We start from the raw sequence: 17,358 nt of genomic DNA, 5'->3' as shown, positions 1-17,358 counted from the left end.
TAATTTGCTGCAACAGTGCTTCTTGCAATGCAGTGAGCCCATAATTAGCATTTCAGGATTGCAAATATCACACTTTTAGAAAAATCATAATTGTTTGCTTCAAGAAAGAACAGATTTGGATCTTGTATTATAGAAATGGAAACAACAAAATGTGGACAATTTTAGTAAAGATTTTATGAATTAAGGAAGCTTTACATATCAATGGAAAATAATTGAGGACTAGCAAGTTACCTCAGTAGTTGGTGGCAAAGGCTACAGCAGTTCTTTAAGGATTCAGAAAATAGTTGTGCGCATGTGCGTGTGATTGTAAAAACATCATGCATTCCATTTCCCATCCATGGTGGCTAACACTATTCAAAAAGGACATTTTCAGACCTGGGATGTCTTTAAAACAAAACAAAAAAAAAATTCTAACGATGGCTGTTCCTGTGTTTACCCACCATGCTTCTCACAAATGCTTGGCTGTGTGAGCAATGTTGTTTCACGTATTCATGATTTCATCTTTTCTCAATATCAATCAGCTTTAACATAAGATGTCAAGAGAGACTTGACATTTTTCTTGACAAGAACTCGTGGGCCAGATTTTGAAAAAAGCAATAGCAATATTTCCACTGGGTACAAGAATTAAACTAAGTGGGCTAAAACTTTCTGGCCATGCTTTTGTGGCTAATTACTTGGCTTTTATAAGAAATATCTATCACTTATCTTTCATGGACTCAGAGTGCAGTCTGCACTCTACTGCTGGAAAGACACTGGCCATGAGGATACCAGCTGTGATCACAGTGTCCTCATCAGATTCATTCACCCTCTCAGAACACAAACACTAAGCCAAGAGAAACACATTAGAAGGGGATTCCTTATTCCAAAAGGTTAAGCATGACACAGAAGGGGAATCAACAAAACAGAAAGAATAAAAATATAAAGTAAAAGGTGAGCAGTGTTTTCCACTAGAAGCTATGAGGCACATGCGCAGTGTGGGCTGGTGAGGCCTCTGGGGGGCCGCCTCTCTCTCCGGTGCTCTTACCTTATTTCTCTTGAAGTAGGCTCGTCGGCAGGCTGCAAAGCACTTCTCGCTGCAGAAGCTTTTCACCTCACTTCCCATACTCAGGGAATAGCGCTTGATTCCCACTTTCTGGCACCAGGCACACATTATTTGTACATTTGACACATCATCTTCTATAATAAAAGTATAAGAAAAATGTTCATATCAGAAGCAAACATCCCTTTAAATTTAGACACACCCTGAACCTGACAGAGCTACCTGGGCCTGATTTTAGTTTCTGGACCTTGGAGGAGAAGTGCTTTTTCTTTCTCTCTCTCTCTCTTTTTTTGGCTCCCAAGTTTCCAAAAGACATTTACTTAAAAACCAGAGCATGACTGCAGAGCCACAAAGGCTCCTAGGGCTTCTTAGCCTGGTTTAAAAAAAAAAAAAAAAAAAGCTTCATCTGCCTAGTTAAACCAGCCCCAGTACTAACGAAGCTTGTAAAATAACCCATTTCTTCAAAGGTCCTGTGAAAGCCTGCAGGATCTGCACTGGGTGGGACAATTTGTAGGGTGCTAATTCACAAATGGAACACCCTCATGTGAACCTTGACCAGGCGCCAGGCTCAACCATGGCATGTTCCCTATTACTGTTAAATGATATGTGCTATTGTTTACTCTTGCAATGTAATAATTCCCAAGCAATGCGTTTAGTCAAAAAAGGAAAGATGTGCGCGGCCAGATTCTGGCAATGGAAAGGGACAAGCCTGGCTCGCTGAACAGACTCTGACAATGCAGCCTTCCGGCGCTGGTGTCCTAAGGGAGATGCAGGCCTGATTGAAATTCTCCTCCATGTGATGTGGTTCATGAGCCCTGGATGGAGGGATGGTAACGGGAATGTCAGATCATTCTCAGCCAGATTGGTGGTCCTCCCAGCCCCTCATGTCATGGCATGGGGTTGCTCAGAATGAATTTAGGTGGTTTGCAAATATTTCCACTATTTAAATTGTATTTCTTTTCCTTTGTATGAGAAGAAAACAAATTTAACTATTTAATGAGCCCATGACATCACAAATACTACTGCTTAAAACAAAGAAAGGATTTTAAAGTGAGTCAATTAGTAAAATATATTCCGTAAATCAAATTGCAGGCGGTCAGAAGTTATGACAAACATTATGATGGTGATATTCACGTCTGGGAAAAACTGGCCTCTTTGAGAGGTGGGTGGGGGTGAATAAAAGGAAACTTTAAGTAGACACCTAAGTAATATTTCCTTGTTGCCTCTTAACCGTTTTTGCTACATCTTGAGTTTTCTCTGTCTTCCCAATTGATAGTGACTCTGTGTGTGTGTGTGTGTGTGTGTGTGTGTGTGTGTGTGTGTGAGAGAGAGACTGACTGCCACATCTCTTCTTCCTTTATGGAATTTTTTTTTTTTTTTATTAACCCACACTCATGCTCCAGACATGAATGGTAATCACAAAATCCCCAACAAGCACTAGTACAGTGTTGTCTGATTTCTGGATAAAATCCCCCAAAGACCAACTGCTAAGCAAGGCCTGGTCCATGAGTTGTTGACATATTCAGGGTTCATAGAGTCTGTCATGCAATCATTTCATTTCCAGCGAAAAGATTTGGTTTGAGGCAGTGTGGTCATCAGCCTGCAAAATTAGAAGCAAACTAATTTGTAGTGCAGATATACGGCTTTTTTCCCCCTGAGTATCACCACTCAGAACTATGTGCAGCATTTTATTTACCTCAATGGAATAAATATTGCCATTTTAATGACCTTTTTGTATTTCACAAATTACATATTGTGATCTATTGTTATCAAATGAGATAGTATAAAAATGACCTTTGATGTCAAACATTTTTGATAACTTTCTTTAAACGGCATAATATGAATTCAAATCTCAAACAATTACTGTATTTAATAATTTGTTCTATTCAAAGCAAGCTTTGTGATATTTGAGGAATATCCTTAACAAAAAAAAATTTAAAATAAATAAATAAAAGCAAGGTTTTATTTATATTTTACATGATCTCTAATATGGCATCTCTCCACATATGAACATTTTACATGGTATGAAAAATTAGCAAAGCTTTATAATTTACCTTAGTGTATGGAGGAGTTTTCTTAGATTAGAAAGAGCGTATATTTTAAAATAATCACCTGTCTTTACTAAACTAGATAGCAACTAATAGTTTCTATTTGTCCCAATTGATAAGATGCTTTAAAATCTTAAATTCCTGAAAAAGAAGATACAGCAGAATTCTCATAAATGATCCACTGGCAGTAAGCTTGATTCTGGTGAAATCTGTAAGGAAAAAAATGTATGCGGGAAATCACCTGGCCTCACAGTTTAATGAGGAGACCCCACTTCCCAAGGAGGAGCCATTTTAGAACATGCATTAGGTCCCCCTCATTATTTCTTCCTTTAAATAATCTGATTTGGGAAACAAAGCATAAAATTGTTTAAGTCCTAGATCTTCAGCTATAATGGACCAACACTGAGATGAGAAAAAATAGAGTGCAAAGCTATTCACAAGGCCAGGCGCTTAGCATGCAGCTTGGGCCTGGCCTGAAGGAATGACGCTTGAGGCCAAAGGGCAGCTCCAGGGTCTTTCTCAAGCTTCAATCCATCATCACCAGACAGACCCACTTGTCATTTTTTAAAGGGAGGCAAAAATACTTTCTTACAAAGGACCTAACAAATAAATGAACAAAAAGGTAGAATTTTAAAACAGATTATTTCTTATAAATCATTCTTACTACAAAGCAACAATATGAGATGAGACCAAATATATTGTGCACTTTTATATCTGGCAGCTGGAAAAACTTCTAGAATGATGGTTAGCATCTGCCTTGTTAAATAAGTCAACGTTCCTCGCAGCTTTTCGTACAACTCCATTTCATAAAGGTATATGCTTTGGAAAAAGCCCACCAGATTTCTCCTTTTCTAGTATTAAACTGTTATCAGCAGCTAATGATCTAAAGAACAGTCTGATAATTGGGTTATTCAAAAAATTTAAAAAACATTTTCCGATATTTCAGGCATTCTAGATTTATAAAAGTCATTTATATTAGTAACAGATTTTAGAAACCAATAAAGAACAGTGATTATCTAAATTAATATTGTCAGACAAACTATAGTTCAAAATTCTGTCACCAGACATGAGATGGTGTCCCCATCTTATGACTGCACCCCTAGAAAAGTGAACGCTTCTTAAGTGGTTAAAGTCAAAGGGATCAGTCCACTTCAACACCTGCATCTCTTTCTACCTGAAACATGGAAATGAAATGCATGCTTTACAATAAACATGGAAATGAAATGCATGCTTTACAATGGCAAAACAGAAGGTTTCAGCACTTTAACTTTTCTAACTTGATCTGCTTAAAATTTTTTTTTTCTACTTTAAAAAATATTTCTTCAAGTTAGGGAAAACCTAATTACCTGTCTTACATTTTGGCTAACGGTCTGTGCCATTAGAGGCTTCAGATTACCTCAGAGAAGATTCACATGACAGATTTTTACATTATATTATCTTACAGCCATCAGCCTGTGCATTTTTATAATAAACAATGCAACAACAAATGTAAAATGTTTACAGCATTAAATCACATTCCCAAAGAGAACGGTTTGTATAACATAATAAAATTTTCATATGATAATATCATATAAATATGTATCAGTCAAAATAAGCATATTTCAATTAATCATGAAAAATTTGTACCACCTCTTCAGAATTTAATTAAGCAGACGTTTAAGGCATTTTCTTTCCAATCTAATGTTCCAAGAGCTATAGAACATTTTTCTACTTTACATCCCAGAAGTTCAGATTACTCCAAGATGAAATCAAAATTGTATTTATTTATTATAGTGCAGAGAAGTATGAGATCAAGCATTTCTGGAATGCCCTGCTGAAGTTGTTTGAGAAATTGCCTTATCTGGTGACTTTTAAAAATAAGGATGGCCATTGGTCAGTGATCTTCTTGGGGCATTTAAATTGGCTGTAAACATGTATACTAACTTACCTGACCAGTGCCCAAAGAAAATCAGTAGGGCATTAATGGACTCCAGGCAATTAAACTGTAGATTTACCACACCTTTTTAACTTTCATGGGAGTCCAAGACTGAGGGGAAATTCCGAAAGTATTTGCTGGGACATCTATCTCCTCCAACAGTTCCTAGAATGCACACATCCAGATAATCAATGAAAGACCTGGATTATACTTGAGACAAGTTACAAGGCAGTCTGAGGAGACTCCTGTGTGTTCCCCATGCCATGAAATGACATGAAATGGCCCATGGCCAGGCTGCACTGTGTCAATCTACTTGTTGCAGCAGCTATATTTAAAAACAATAAAGTCAAGGCCTGGAAAGCAGGCAAGAAACTGAAGTTTGCTTTCTTCATAGCTGCTGCGAAAAAGAAATTCCTTTTTGAAATAATTCAATTCCAAAGACTTTAAAGCAATCTAACTTAAAGTTTCTACAGAGCCCACCAGGAGCTTCTGAACAATTCCCTGTGTTCTAGAAGTGAACATAAAAGGAGACCCAGAGAAAACTGGGACCACTAAACCACAAAGAACATAATGATAGTTAGCAACACTTAGTAGGTGCCCGCACAGTGCATGGCTCATTTCAACGTTATTTAATCTTTTTCACAACCACCACCAACCAGGCAGGTACTAACATTAATCTCCATGTGCAAATGGGGAAAGTGAGTTTATATGTTAAGTAATTTGCTCCTAATCACACAATAAGTATATATCAGAGCCTTATGGAGAACCAGGCCATCTGATTCCAGAGCCCAAGCTCTTGACCACTACACCTTAGAGACCACAGCTTTTCTAAGCAGTAAGATTATAAACCATCCTCACAGACCTCTCTCCACAAAAAGGACTAAAAGCTGTCACAGATTTTGCAACTTACACAGCACACTGCTCAGTGACACAACAATAGACAAAGAAAATGAAATCAAAAAGGTCAAAATGTCTTTGAGGAGACAGCTGAAGTGTTAATCAATATTTGTTGATTGATTTTCAAAAAACAAGTTAAAGGCCCACTGCGCAAGCCTTTACTTCTTTATGACTATGAGACATGGATTTGCTGCAAACATTCTGTATAACTTGCACCAGCAAGTGCTACTTAAACATTAAATGATAAGACAGGCCCAATAATATGTGGATCTCAAGAAGCAGTTATTCTACCCACAGGCAAGCAATACTCTTGCCAGCCTTCTCTTTTCTAAGGAGCAGGGATCACAGCAGAACATGGATAAAACTGGCTTTCCATGTGGTTGAAATGGGAGACCCCCTACCTCTGTAATTTCAAGGGTGCCAATAAGAATATCCTAGCTTCAAAAAATTATCCTTCAGCTGCTCACTAAGATTAAATTCTACCACTAGAAGGTCATTTCTTTGGCTAAATGTTTCTTATGAGCCATTAAAACACAAATTCCCTGAAAGCAAGGAGGCTCAATATATACTTGTAAATAATGATTTATGCTTTGAAATGAATGATTCTTTCTGAAGAATATGTTTTTACAAGGAATGGGAAGAAGGGCTGAGGATAGGGTTCCAATGAGAAAGGTAGAGAGGCAAAGATGGGAGAGTTGGGACATATTACTTAGCTAATCTCTAGCCTTGGAAAAAGCTAGGGCAACTGAGGGCAGCCAAAGGAAGGCGGTGTGGACAGGGTGATGACACTGTAGAACATGTCAAATGTTCAGAGTGCCTTTTAAGTATGAATATGAAACACAGTAGACAATGGCATATAGCTAAGGATTGCCAGAAAAGAAAAGCAACAGGCAGATCCACTTAGGATAATCTCAAGGGGGTGACTTTTTATAAGCAAATGAGGTAGTAGATGTACATTGCTTTGGAAATCTAAGTTGCTACTATTTGAAAGACAGTGTGGTGAAGCACAGAGATGGAGACAGAGGACCTTGGTGAAAGTACTAATATTGCACCTTCTAGTTGTGTGTGACAAGAGTAAGTCGATCAAGAACTGGTAATGCCCACCCTAACTATAGCTTTGGTGAGGATCAAATACGATTAAATATGCACATTCTATATGTAAATGAGCCTTCCTTAGAACGAGTGGCAATTAGAACCACAAGAAAAGGGTAGATGTCAGCTGTATGCAATCTGGAGAAGCTCAGTGACCAAGCACCAGTCTCTCCAATCACATCCCCTCCTGTGGATGACATCTGTAAAACCACTATCCTTGAATACAAAGAACAAGCCAGTAATTGGTTAAGTTTCACTAATTTAGATTATTTAAGAGTAAAGCCATTAGAATTAATAAAAGCCTCACTTACAGCTATTCTTTTAAAAAAGTACTTAACTTGAATTAATAGTTGACAAGATGTTGCCAAATATATCACTGCACTGCCAGATATTCTGTAATTAATAGATGGGAATTCTTTGTAATTATTACATTAACTATCCACACATGGGTGGATCTTCCTAAGTGCCTGAGAAGTCTGCTCATTTAAAAAGTATCAGAGCAACAACTAAAAATGTCTGCCACTTTGGTAACTGAACTATCAAGAATTCCCTAAGAGTGGTGTCTGAAATAATAAAATTTTATTGAACTTAGCTCTCATTAAAAGGATAATGCAATTAAATGACAAAGGTCCATAATACTACATAAGCCTTTGTAGTACCTAAAATTATCCCTAATTTTTTTTGAAAATAGATTTGAAGTTATTTCAAGAATTTAAATAGTCCACTCTTCTCTAAACAGAGTAGTACTTAACCCCAAAATAAAATCTAAATATTCTATACATAAATTAAAAATTGGTTCCAGTAAGTAAAAGGAATGACCCTATATCATACAAAATTACAGAAAAATGACAGACTTTAAAATTAATTTTCAATTTTCTAATGGAACATTCTACCCAATTTTAAATTATTTACATTCATATTATGAAGATAGACATAGACATAGATATAGATATAAAGAATGTGATTCCAGAAAGAATTACATGTTTACATGTGAGCTGGATAGGACCTGAGGTGTGTGGCTCATCTTATGACAGGCAGAATGCAGTAAGAGAGAAGTTCAAACAGTTGTGAGAGCCATTCCAGAGAGCACACCATTTGAGTTGCATCTTAAAGGATTTGGAAGGCAGGGGAGTTAAAGAGGAGAGAGAGGACAGAGGAACTGCAGGAGCCAGAGAGTGGCAGACAGGCTTGAAGTGGGCAAGAATCCTGCAGTCATCCAGTTGACTAAGCTTGTGTGAAGGGAAAAGTAAATTAGACAGGAGCTGATAGGGCCTGAACAAGGAGTCTCATGGATGTCATTCTGCCATAGGGGGAGGGAATCAGCTCGTCTTTATTCCACAGGTAATAAGAAGCTCCCAAATGTTTCTCAATAGAACATGACAGACTGGGCACTGTGGCTCACACCTTAATCCCAGCACTCTGGGAGGCCGAAGTGGGTGGATCACTTGAGGTCAGGAGTTCCAGACCAGCCTGGCCAACATGGTAAAACCCTGTCTCTACTAAAAATCCAAAAAAATATTGGCCAGGCATGGTGGCGGCTGCCTGTAATCACAGCTACTTGGGAGGCTGAGGCAGGAGAATCGCTTGAACCTGGGAAGTGGAGGTTGCAGTGAGCCAAGATGGTGCCATTGCACTCCAGCCCAGACAACAAGGGCGAAACTCCGTCTCGGGGAAAAAAAAAGAACATGACAGAATCAAAGATGTGTTAAGAAATGTTACTCCAACAGGAGTAACAGGACAGATCAGAATTTGGAGAGACTAGAATCCAGTTCCACATCTGGAAGCCTCAGTAAGCAAAGTGAGAGCAGGGTCCATGTCTCATTCTTTCTTGTGTGTTCAGTGCCTTGCACAGAGCAGTGCTCATGCTACATGAAGGAATAAATGGACAGATGAATAAATGGCTGCAGAGGAAAAGGGATGAAGTCCTGAACCTACAGGGTGACAGTGGAAATGAAGAGGACAGATTTAAGAATGAGATGAAATCAATTATCAAAAGGTAGAAATGTTGCGAATCCAGAAATAACTGAAATTTCATAGTATTCATCTTCCCGTGTTTCTAGTCAAAGCAGACAGGGAAAACTCCACAGCATTCTTGGGGAAGTTGACTCCAGAGTCAAATTCAAACAAAATGAAGTTGCTTTACAGTCAATGTCCCTTCCTCATTTATTCTCCTGTACTCCAATAAAGAAGGACAGCAAAAGGAGAGACTCAAAAAGTCACAAAATTGTAATTCTCTCTTGAATACCATGCTGAACTCGGATTCTTTAACATGACACTACTAAGCACACGTGCCTCCAGCTCCCTGACATTACTTTGAGTATTTCCCCATAATTTCACTGACTTGCCAGTGAAGGAGTTTCTTCTTGTAAGTTTCTTTGACAACCTCACCTCCGCTTCTCAGTGTTCACTGTGGAGTCTCTTTCCTATGTACTCACCCTAAGAAACTGGAATAGGAAAGGAAAAAGGTAGAGGTTTAGAGTAAGGAAAACCCAGAGTCCTGTATGCAACACTTCCCAAAGCACATTCCACAGAACACTAAGCCCATAGGGTACTTACATGGATGTGGTTTTTAAAAAAGACTTCTATGATTAAATATGAATGGAAAACAGCAGGCTAAACAACGTTAAACAACAGGCTTTTTACAACAGGACATTTTGTTTCTACCAATGTACAAGAATCTTTGAAAAGGAGACAGAGTGTGCCATATTTCACAAATTTAACAGTGGACATGTCTTTTCACAGAGAATTCCCAAGACTGGACTTCTGAGGAAGCCTCCTGGAACGTGCTGCTCCACTGCCCTACATCAGCACTGAGGCATGAGCACTTCCATGTGGGTCATTAATTATCAGGAAGGTTTCTTCTCTTTTGCCCACAATTGTATCTTCAGTTGCCAGGAGCCTCCTTTGCCTGCACTGGGCAGAAAGACAAGGTCTGCAGCCACGTGGCCAGTGCTGGGCACGTTGACCAACACCCACTAGTCCTCAGTATGCATGTTCAGATTGACTAAAGACACCCATGGTCCACAAAGTCCCATGGTGTCTGTTACTCACATCAAATACAGAGAAGGCAATCCTTTTCCTATAGAGCCCTACAGAGAAAATGGGAGAAATCAACAATAAGGCAAAGAGAGAGTAATACAGACCAAATAGCTCATGTTCACTGGCTGACTGCCATAGACACGATGCTCAAGTAAAATCGTATCCCCATCCCTGGGCCCTCGATCTGAACCTCTGAGCAATCTAAGATGTCCTGGGACAATGATGCTGCAATCATGGATTTGCTGTCTGCTAGACTTCTCTCTCCCAGATGGCTGAAGTCTACTCAGCATCTAGTTCACAAATGAACGTGATGAGCGACAAGGGAGTCAGATCAAAAAGTGTGCTCCAGCAAACCTACCACTCATAGAAAACCAATTCTGAGGACTTGCCCTGCCTAGAGGGGCACCATCTTCAAAGAGATACAAAAGTGGCAGCATATAAAGATTAAAAGGTCAAGCTGCTTTATACAGGACCTCAGAACAAGAAAGGCATTTCCATCATCTGCTCTTTAACAGAAGGGCTCATTTCAAACCCTTCTGAGATCTGACTGTCCCAATATTTACGCTTTATGGGTCCCACAGTGGTTGACAAATCTCCCCAGAGGTAGACAGAGGATTCATTTCTTTACTCAACTTCATGCCAGACACTGTATGAAATGCACTGACTAACAAGACACGCATGGACACTAACAAGGCCTCAAGGAGCTTCTCATGGCTGCCCCTAGTGTAAAGGCCAATGTGCAGGAGAAAATGACCAAGGACAAGCCTGGCCTGCTCCCAGGGCTCCATCACCATGAGGGGTCATAGAAGCCAGACGTTCTTAGTGACTGTAGAAGGTGGGTGTAAGCATCTCCACTGGAGGGGAGCACAAGCAGCCCATCATGACAGAAGAGCAAGCCAAGTCCCTTCTCGCTGCTCCAGCCAGTCCTGCCAAGCAGCAGGCCACGTGGGGCCACCTCCTAGGGGAGGCAAATTGACAGGCTAGAGACTGGGTGTCAAAGGGACACCTGGGAGGGACAAAGCACTCAGAGAGAGCACTGCTTGTTCTCCTCCTCAGCCCCTTTTCTTCCCTCAGTGCCCTGAACTGCAGTCACACCCAGAAAGTCAAGTTCAGTAGGTTGAAGGATATGCAGAACTGCATTCAATTAAATGTATTAAAAGAAGCAAGATGAACTTACTAGAACATTTCAACAAAATAATTTACTTCACTCTTCTCACCTTTAAATATTTATTTAGATTTCTTAGAGCGAAGATTGATTAAGGGACTCTCTGAAGGGGCCCTATGCCAATCCCTACTCTGTAATGTAATGAGACACAGCATGCCAAAATAGTCCTGCTATGGGAAAAGTACAGGGCAACACTAACAAGAAATTCTTTAGAGCACTCTCTTCTCTCTAGACATTCCTCTTGAGCTGCACTATGTATTCTTATGACTCCAGTTACCATCCATAATACAACAATTCCCAAATCAACACAATTATCTTTCATGAGCTACTATGTCCAACTGCCTCCCAGACATCTTAGTAAGTCAAGTCCAAAGCTGCATACACATCCCTCTCCATTTCCAGTCCCCTTCACTGTGTTTCCCACCTCAGTTCCTAGCCCTATCATCTACCCAGTTACCTGATGGCAGAAACCCAGCATCTTTCCTGCCTCTTCTCTCCCTCTCACCTCCCATATTCTGATTAATCACCAGGTCCTCCTAAATATTTTTATACAGCTAGGTGTGGTGGCTCATGCTTGTAATCCCAGCACTTTCTGGGGCCAAAGCATGTGGACTGCTTGAGCCCAGGAGTTTGAGACCAGCCTGGGCAACATGACGGAACACCATCTCTACAAAAAAATACAAAAATTAGCTGGGCATGATGGTGCATGCCTGCAGTCCCAGATATTGAGGAGGCAGAGGTGGGCGGATCACCTGAGCTCAGGGAGGTCAAGGTTGCAGTAAGCGGAGATGGCACCACTCGACTCCAGCCTAGGCAACAAAAAGAGACCCTGCCACAAAAAAAAAAAAAAAAGTTTTTATACTACACCCAATCATTCATTCATTCGATGAATATTTATCAAGTCTACTTATATGTGAGGCACTGTTCTAGGTGCCTTATCTTCATGGAATTTGTTACTCTCAATCCTAGTGAAGTCACCAATACCTCTTGCCCATACTACAAGTAGCCTCCTAACTCACTGACATGTAGTTCCTTCTCTCCATTATACATCTAGAAAATTCTTCTGAAATACCAACAGGACCACTGCTCTCACCTGCTCAAAACCCTTCAGTGGCATCCACTGCCCTCAAGAAGAAAGGGGCACTCCTGGCATGGTCTCCATGGCTCCTAAGACCAGGCCAGCCTCTCACATGTCTGCTTTCTGGATTCTGGCTTCTTTCACTTCCTTGAGGCCTTCCCTCCACTCAGCCTTTAAATGTGCTGCTTGCTCCCTCACAACCCTAAAATCCTTTGCCAGTTTAGTCCTACTGATGCATTCAGTCCTTTGTACCTTATCTTAAACCTCATCCTAGGAAGACCTTCCCTGACCCCAAACCTGGTCAGATCCCACAGCACTCTGGACTTGGTAATTCTCAGACTTGTTTTGTGTGTGTGTGTGTGTGTGTGTGTGTGTGTGCATGTGTGTGTGTTTTAATATCTGTCTCTTCCACCAGACTGTGAGCCAGGTAAGACAGGGGCATATCTGTTTTGCTCACTAGAATAAAATGTCTGACCTGAGGCCTCAGCACAAGGAGAAGAAAAGCATCCTTACTAGGTGCGCCTTGGGTGTTGGATACCCAGTGGGGGAATGGAGGGAGCCAAGGCAATAATTCTATCTTAAGGTATGTGCTCAACACAAATGTGTATATATGTGAGCCAAAGGCACATAAAATAATCTTCATAGCAGCATTTATTCATAATAGCTAGAAACTGGGAACAACCCAAACGTTCACCAGCAATCATTAACATACACTTGGGATTCCTTAGATGGGCTTAGGTGGGTAAGTGTAGGTCCTGAAGTTGACTGTGAAATTGTGTATACTAAGAATTCCTGCTTGCATACGAGACCTAGATTTCCATAGTTTTTAAGGAAACTTTAAACTCCTCCTAATTTAAGCAACTAAGCCCTAGAATGTAATTTAACCTTTTTAATCCTATATTTAGTCTGTTCATAGCTTTCTCAAATCAAGTAGAATATTTAAAATCTCATCATTCCTTATTATCAGGGAATTATCACCAAGTGAAATGCAAATGTATCATAGTGAAGCCTAAAAATTAAGTTATAGGCATAAGGCATAGATATATCCCTCTGTGGTCTACTTGAGAGCTGCATTTGATATGGTGTAAAGCGGAGAGAAATTAGGGAACACTGGGTGAGTGACAAAAGTAGAATATACAATCTCTACCTCCCAGTGGTTATCAGGGTGTGACTTGGCCCCCAGGGGACATTTGGTAATATCGGGAGACATTTTTGATTGTCACAGCTGGGAGAAGGGGTACTAATGGCATCTAGTGGGTAGGGGCCAGGTATGGTACTAAATGTCCTACAATGCACAGGACAGCCCAAACAAATTATCCAGCTGAAAATATTAACAATGCTGTGCTTTAGAAACCAGGATCCACATTGATGACAGGTCTGTGTATGGGACACCTCTTGTGCTCCTCTTCAAATCCTCTTGGCCAAGGGCACTGCCTTTGAGAACAAAGTTGCCTTAGAGGGAAACACCAGTGAAAAGCCCCAGAACATAATGGGATCATTATTACCACTCTCCTTGGTCAAGTTAATTAACTAAGTCTTCTCCATTTAACAGGAACTTTAAGAAGTCAGCACTGGGACTGTCCCTAGAATAACAAGAACTGCCAGAAACACGGCCACCCTCTAACAAGAAAGGAAAGGCAGAGCTGACATTTCCTCTTATTTCCTGTTAGCGTCTTAGCTCCTTGTTGACCTGGGACAGGGTATCCTGAAAGTATTATCCTAGCTAGGTCATAACTCCAAAAAGAGTTTAGAAAATGTCAAGAGAAGTTCTGGGCTGCCTCCGGAATCACAGAAGTATGCGATTTAGAATCCATGATCAGATTGTGTCCCCATCCATTTCAGAAGTGAGTTCTGGTCCTGGTTCTGCCATTAAGACAACTGAGTGACCTTGAGAAGGTCATTTAACCTCTCCAGACCTCATTTCCTCTTCTGTAAAAGAGAACACTTAATTAGATGATAGTCTAGGTTTCTTCTGAGTAAAATTCTAGCATTTTGAAGCTCTCACAATAACACAATCCATTTAAAGAAGCTGAGGCAAAGGATATTCTTTTTACTTTCCTCTTTTACTCGAACCCCTGACTTAGTTTCTTTGTTTCTCCTCTTTCTGTGTAGCCACCACTGTTTTTCCTTACCCCTATCATAGGAGGATTAGAAAATTCTTTGGCCGACAGGACAATTTTAGAAATGGCCCTTTCTGAGTGCTCCGTTATTGTGCACTGAGAATCTGGTGCCCTCTTTTTACTCTTTCATTATATATTCATGCTGGACTTTAAAGGGAAAAAAGACAAATGTTCATAAAATTCTAACTTTTTTATATTCTCTTCCATTAATTTCTGGTCTTTCACTGTGGACTTCCATACACATGGTACTTCATCCTGAGTTTCCCGGAAACAGAATCTGAGTCAAAGACTTGCATGTAGGTGCTTTACTGGGCATGTGATGCCAGAAAGTAGGAGCGAGGGACAAGAGAAATGAACCTACAGAGCAGAAAGAGCCAACAGAAGGATGTGCTATTTAGTTGGCTACTGCTAAGGGAGACTGGTGTTCAACCGCAGAGGTAATTCTTTGGAGTTTATTAAAACATTTCATAACTATCTACCCAGGGGACAAAAGAAGGAAAAATCTACTCAACTTTCATGTCCTGTTGATAGAGTATGCTTTAATCCCCTACACTGCTGGTTTGCAAATGTGTAAGTGAATGCCAAAAGGATCCACATAGGATGCCCATGTTGCTGTGTCAGAGAAGTCCCAGAGCAGGAAGCGAGAGACATACGCCACAGGTGCGAGGCAAGTAACTTTCAGAATGCACACACCCAAGCTGGTCAAAGTGTTACAGCAATCATGGGATTAACACGTGGGGCCAAGAGGATTTCTAGAGGAGCACAAGAGGTGTCCCATACACAGACCTGTCATCAATGTGGAGCCTGGTTTCTAAAGCACAGCATTGTTAATATTTTCAGCTGGATAATTTGTTTGGGCTGTCCTGTGCATTGTAGGACATTTAGCACCATACCTGGCCTCTACCCACTAGATGCCATTAGTACCCCTTCTCCCAGCTGTGACAATCAAAAATGTCTCCCGATATTACCAAATGTCCCCTGGGGGCCAAGTCACACCCTGGTAAGAACCACTGGGAGGTAGAGATATTGTATATTCTACTTTTGTCACTCACCCAGTGTCCCCTAATTTCTCTCCACTTTATACCATATCAAATGCAGCTCTCAAGTAGACCACAGAGGGGTATATCTATGCCTTATGCCTATAACTTAATTTTTAGGCTTCACTATGATACATTTGCATTTCACTTGGTGATAATTCCTTAATAATAAGGAATGATGAGATTTTAAATATTCTACTTGATTTGAGAAAGCTATGAACAGACTAAATATAGGATTAAAAAGGTTAAATTACATTCTAGGGCTTAGTTGCTTAAACTAGGAGGAGTTTAAAATTTTCTTAAAAACTATGGAAATCTGGGTCTCATATTCAGGCAGGAATTCTTAGTATTTTTTGAGACAAGGATCTTTTTGAGAAAAAAAAAAAAATAGCCTTTCCTAAATTGTGCACATATGATATACACACAGTTTCACAGTCAACTTCAGGACCTACACTTACCCACCTAAGCCCATCTAAGGAATCCCAAGTGTATGTTAATGATTGCTGGTGAACGTTTGGGTTGTTCCCAGTTTTTAGCTATTATGAATAAATGCTGCTATGAAGATTATTTTATGTGCCTTTGGCTCACATATATACACATTTGTGTTGAGTACATACCTAAGATAGAATTATTGCCTTATACATTTTCAAGAACACTTAATTGTATAAATTATTGCATATGTGTACGTTCAGCATTAATAGATATTGCCAATCAGCTTTCAATAGTGGTTATATGTATTTACACTCTCACCAGCTATGCATGAGAGTCCCAGTTGCTCCATATCCTCCTCAAACTTGGTATTGTCAATCTTCTTCATTTTAGCCATTCTCATATGTGTTTACTGGTCTCTCACTATGATTTTAAATCTGATGTCCCTAATGAGTAATGAGATTGAAAAACTTTTCATGTTTACTGATAACTTGGATATTTTCTTTGATGAAGGGCCTGTTTACATTTTTTGCCCATTTTTCTATTGAGTTGTTTTATTTTTATTTACAGAGATTCTTTATACATTGTCAATATGAGTCTTTTATAGGGAAATGCATTACAAACATCATCTGGTACTCAGTGATTTGCTTTTTCATTCTTTTGAAAGATTTTTTCTTTTTTTATTTGTATAAATTCATGGGATATGAGTACAATTTAACATTGATGTATTGCACTATGGTGAAGTCAAGGCCTTCAGTGTATCCATCACTGGAACAACACACATTGTATCCACCAAGCAACCTGAAAGATTTTTTATAATCAGCAAACATTCTTAATTGTATTATATGTAATTAACTTTTTCCATTATGGTTAGTACTTCATGTATGTAGTTTAAGAAATATTGGTGTATTCAAGATCATAAATATATTCCCCTAGGCATTCTCTAGAAGCTCTATTGTTTTACCTATCACATTTAGATCAACAATCCATCTACAATTTTTTATGAATGATGTGAAGTAGAGAATCAACATACATTTTTTCCATAAACATATTTATTGAAAAGACCATCCTTTCTCCACTGCTCTACCATGTCATCTTTGTTGTTATAGACTGAATGTTTGTGTGTCCCCCAAATTCATATGTTGAAGCTCTAACCCCCAATATGATGGCAATTGGAGATGAGGCCTTTGGAAGGTAATTAGTGTTAAATGCGATCATGAGGATGGGGCCCTTGTCCAGTGGGATTAGTGCCCTTATGAGAAGAGACAGCAGAGAGCCTGCTCTCTCTCTCTCTCCCTTCACCACATGAGGACACAGTAAAAAGGCAGTGATCTACACTCCAAGGAGAGAGCCTTCACCAGACATTGACCCTGCTGGCACTCTGATCTTGATTTCCAGTCTTCAGAACTGTGAGAAAATAAATTTTGGTTGTTTAAGCTACCCAGTCTATGGTATTTTATGTCAGCCTGAGCTGACTAATATATTTATCATGAGTCAAG

General features: G+C 39.8%; 1 protein-coding gene across 2 annotated transcripts in view; it reads right to left on the bottom strand.

The window, feature by feature from the left end:
• Nucleotides 1-17,358, bottom strand: part of SOBP (sine oculis binding protein homolog) — a 170,996-nt gene that overhangs the window by 126,539 nt on the left and 27,099 nt on the right. For both annotated transcript variants that reach the window (XM_055260445.2, XM_055260437.2), the window contains exon 4: nucleotides 1,025-1,176. In XM_055260445.2, coding sequence (XP_055116420.2) covers nucleotides 1,025-1,176 — 152 coding nt within the window. The remainder of the gene's footprint in view (nucleotides 1-1,024; nucleotides 1,177-17,358) is intronic.

This window comes from Symphalangus syndactylus, chromosome 2 (assembly GCF_028878055.3).
Source record: "Symphalangus syndactylus isolate Jambi chromosome 2, NHGRI_mSymSyn1-v2.1_pri, whole genome shotgun sequence".
NCBI lineage: Eukaryota > Metazoa > Chordata > Mammalia > Primates > Hylobatidae > Symphalangus > Symphalangus syndactylus.
This window is presented reverse-complemented; position numbering and strand designations above follow the sequence as displayed.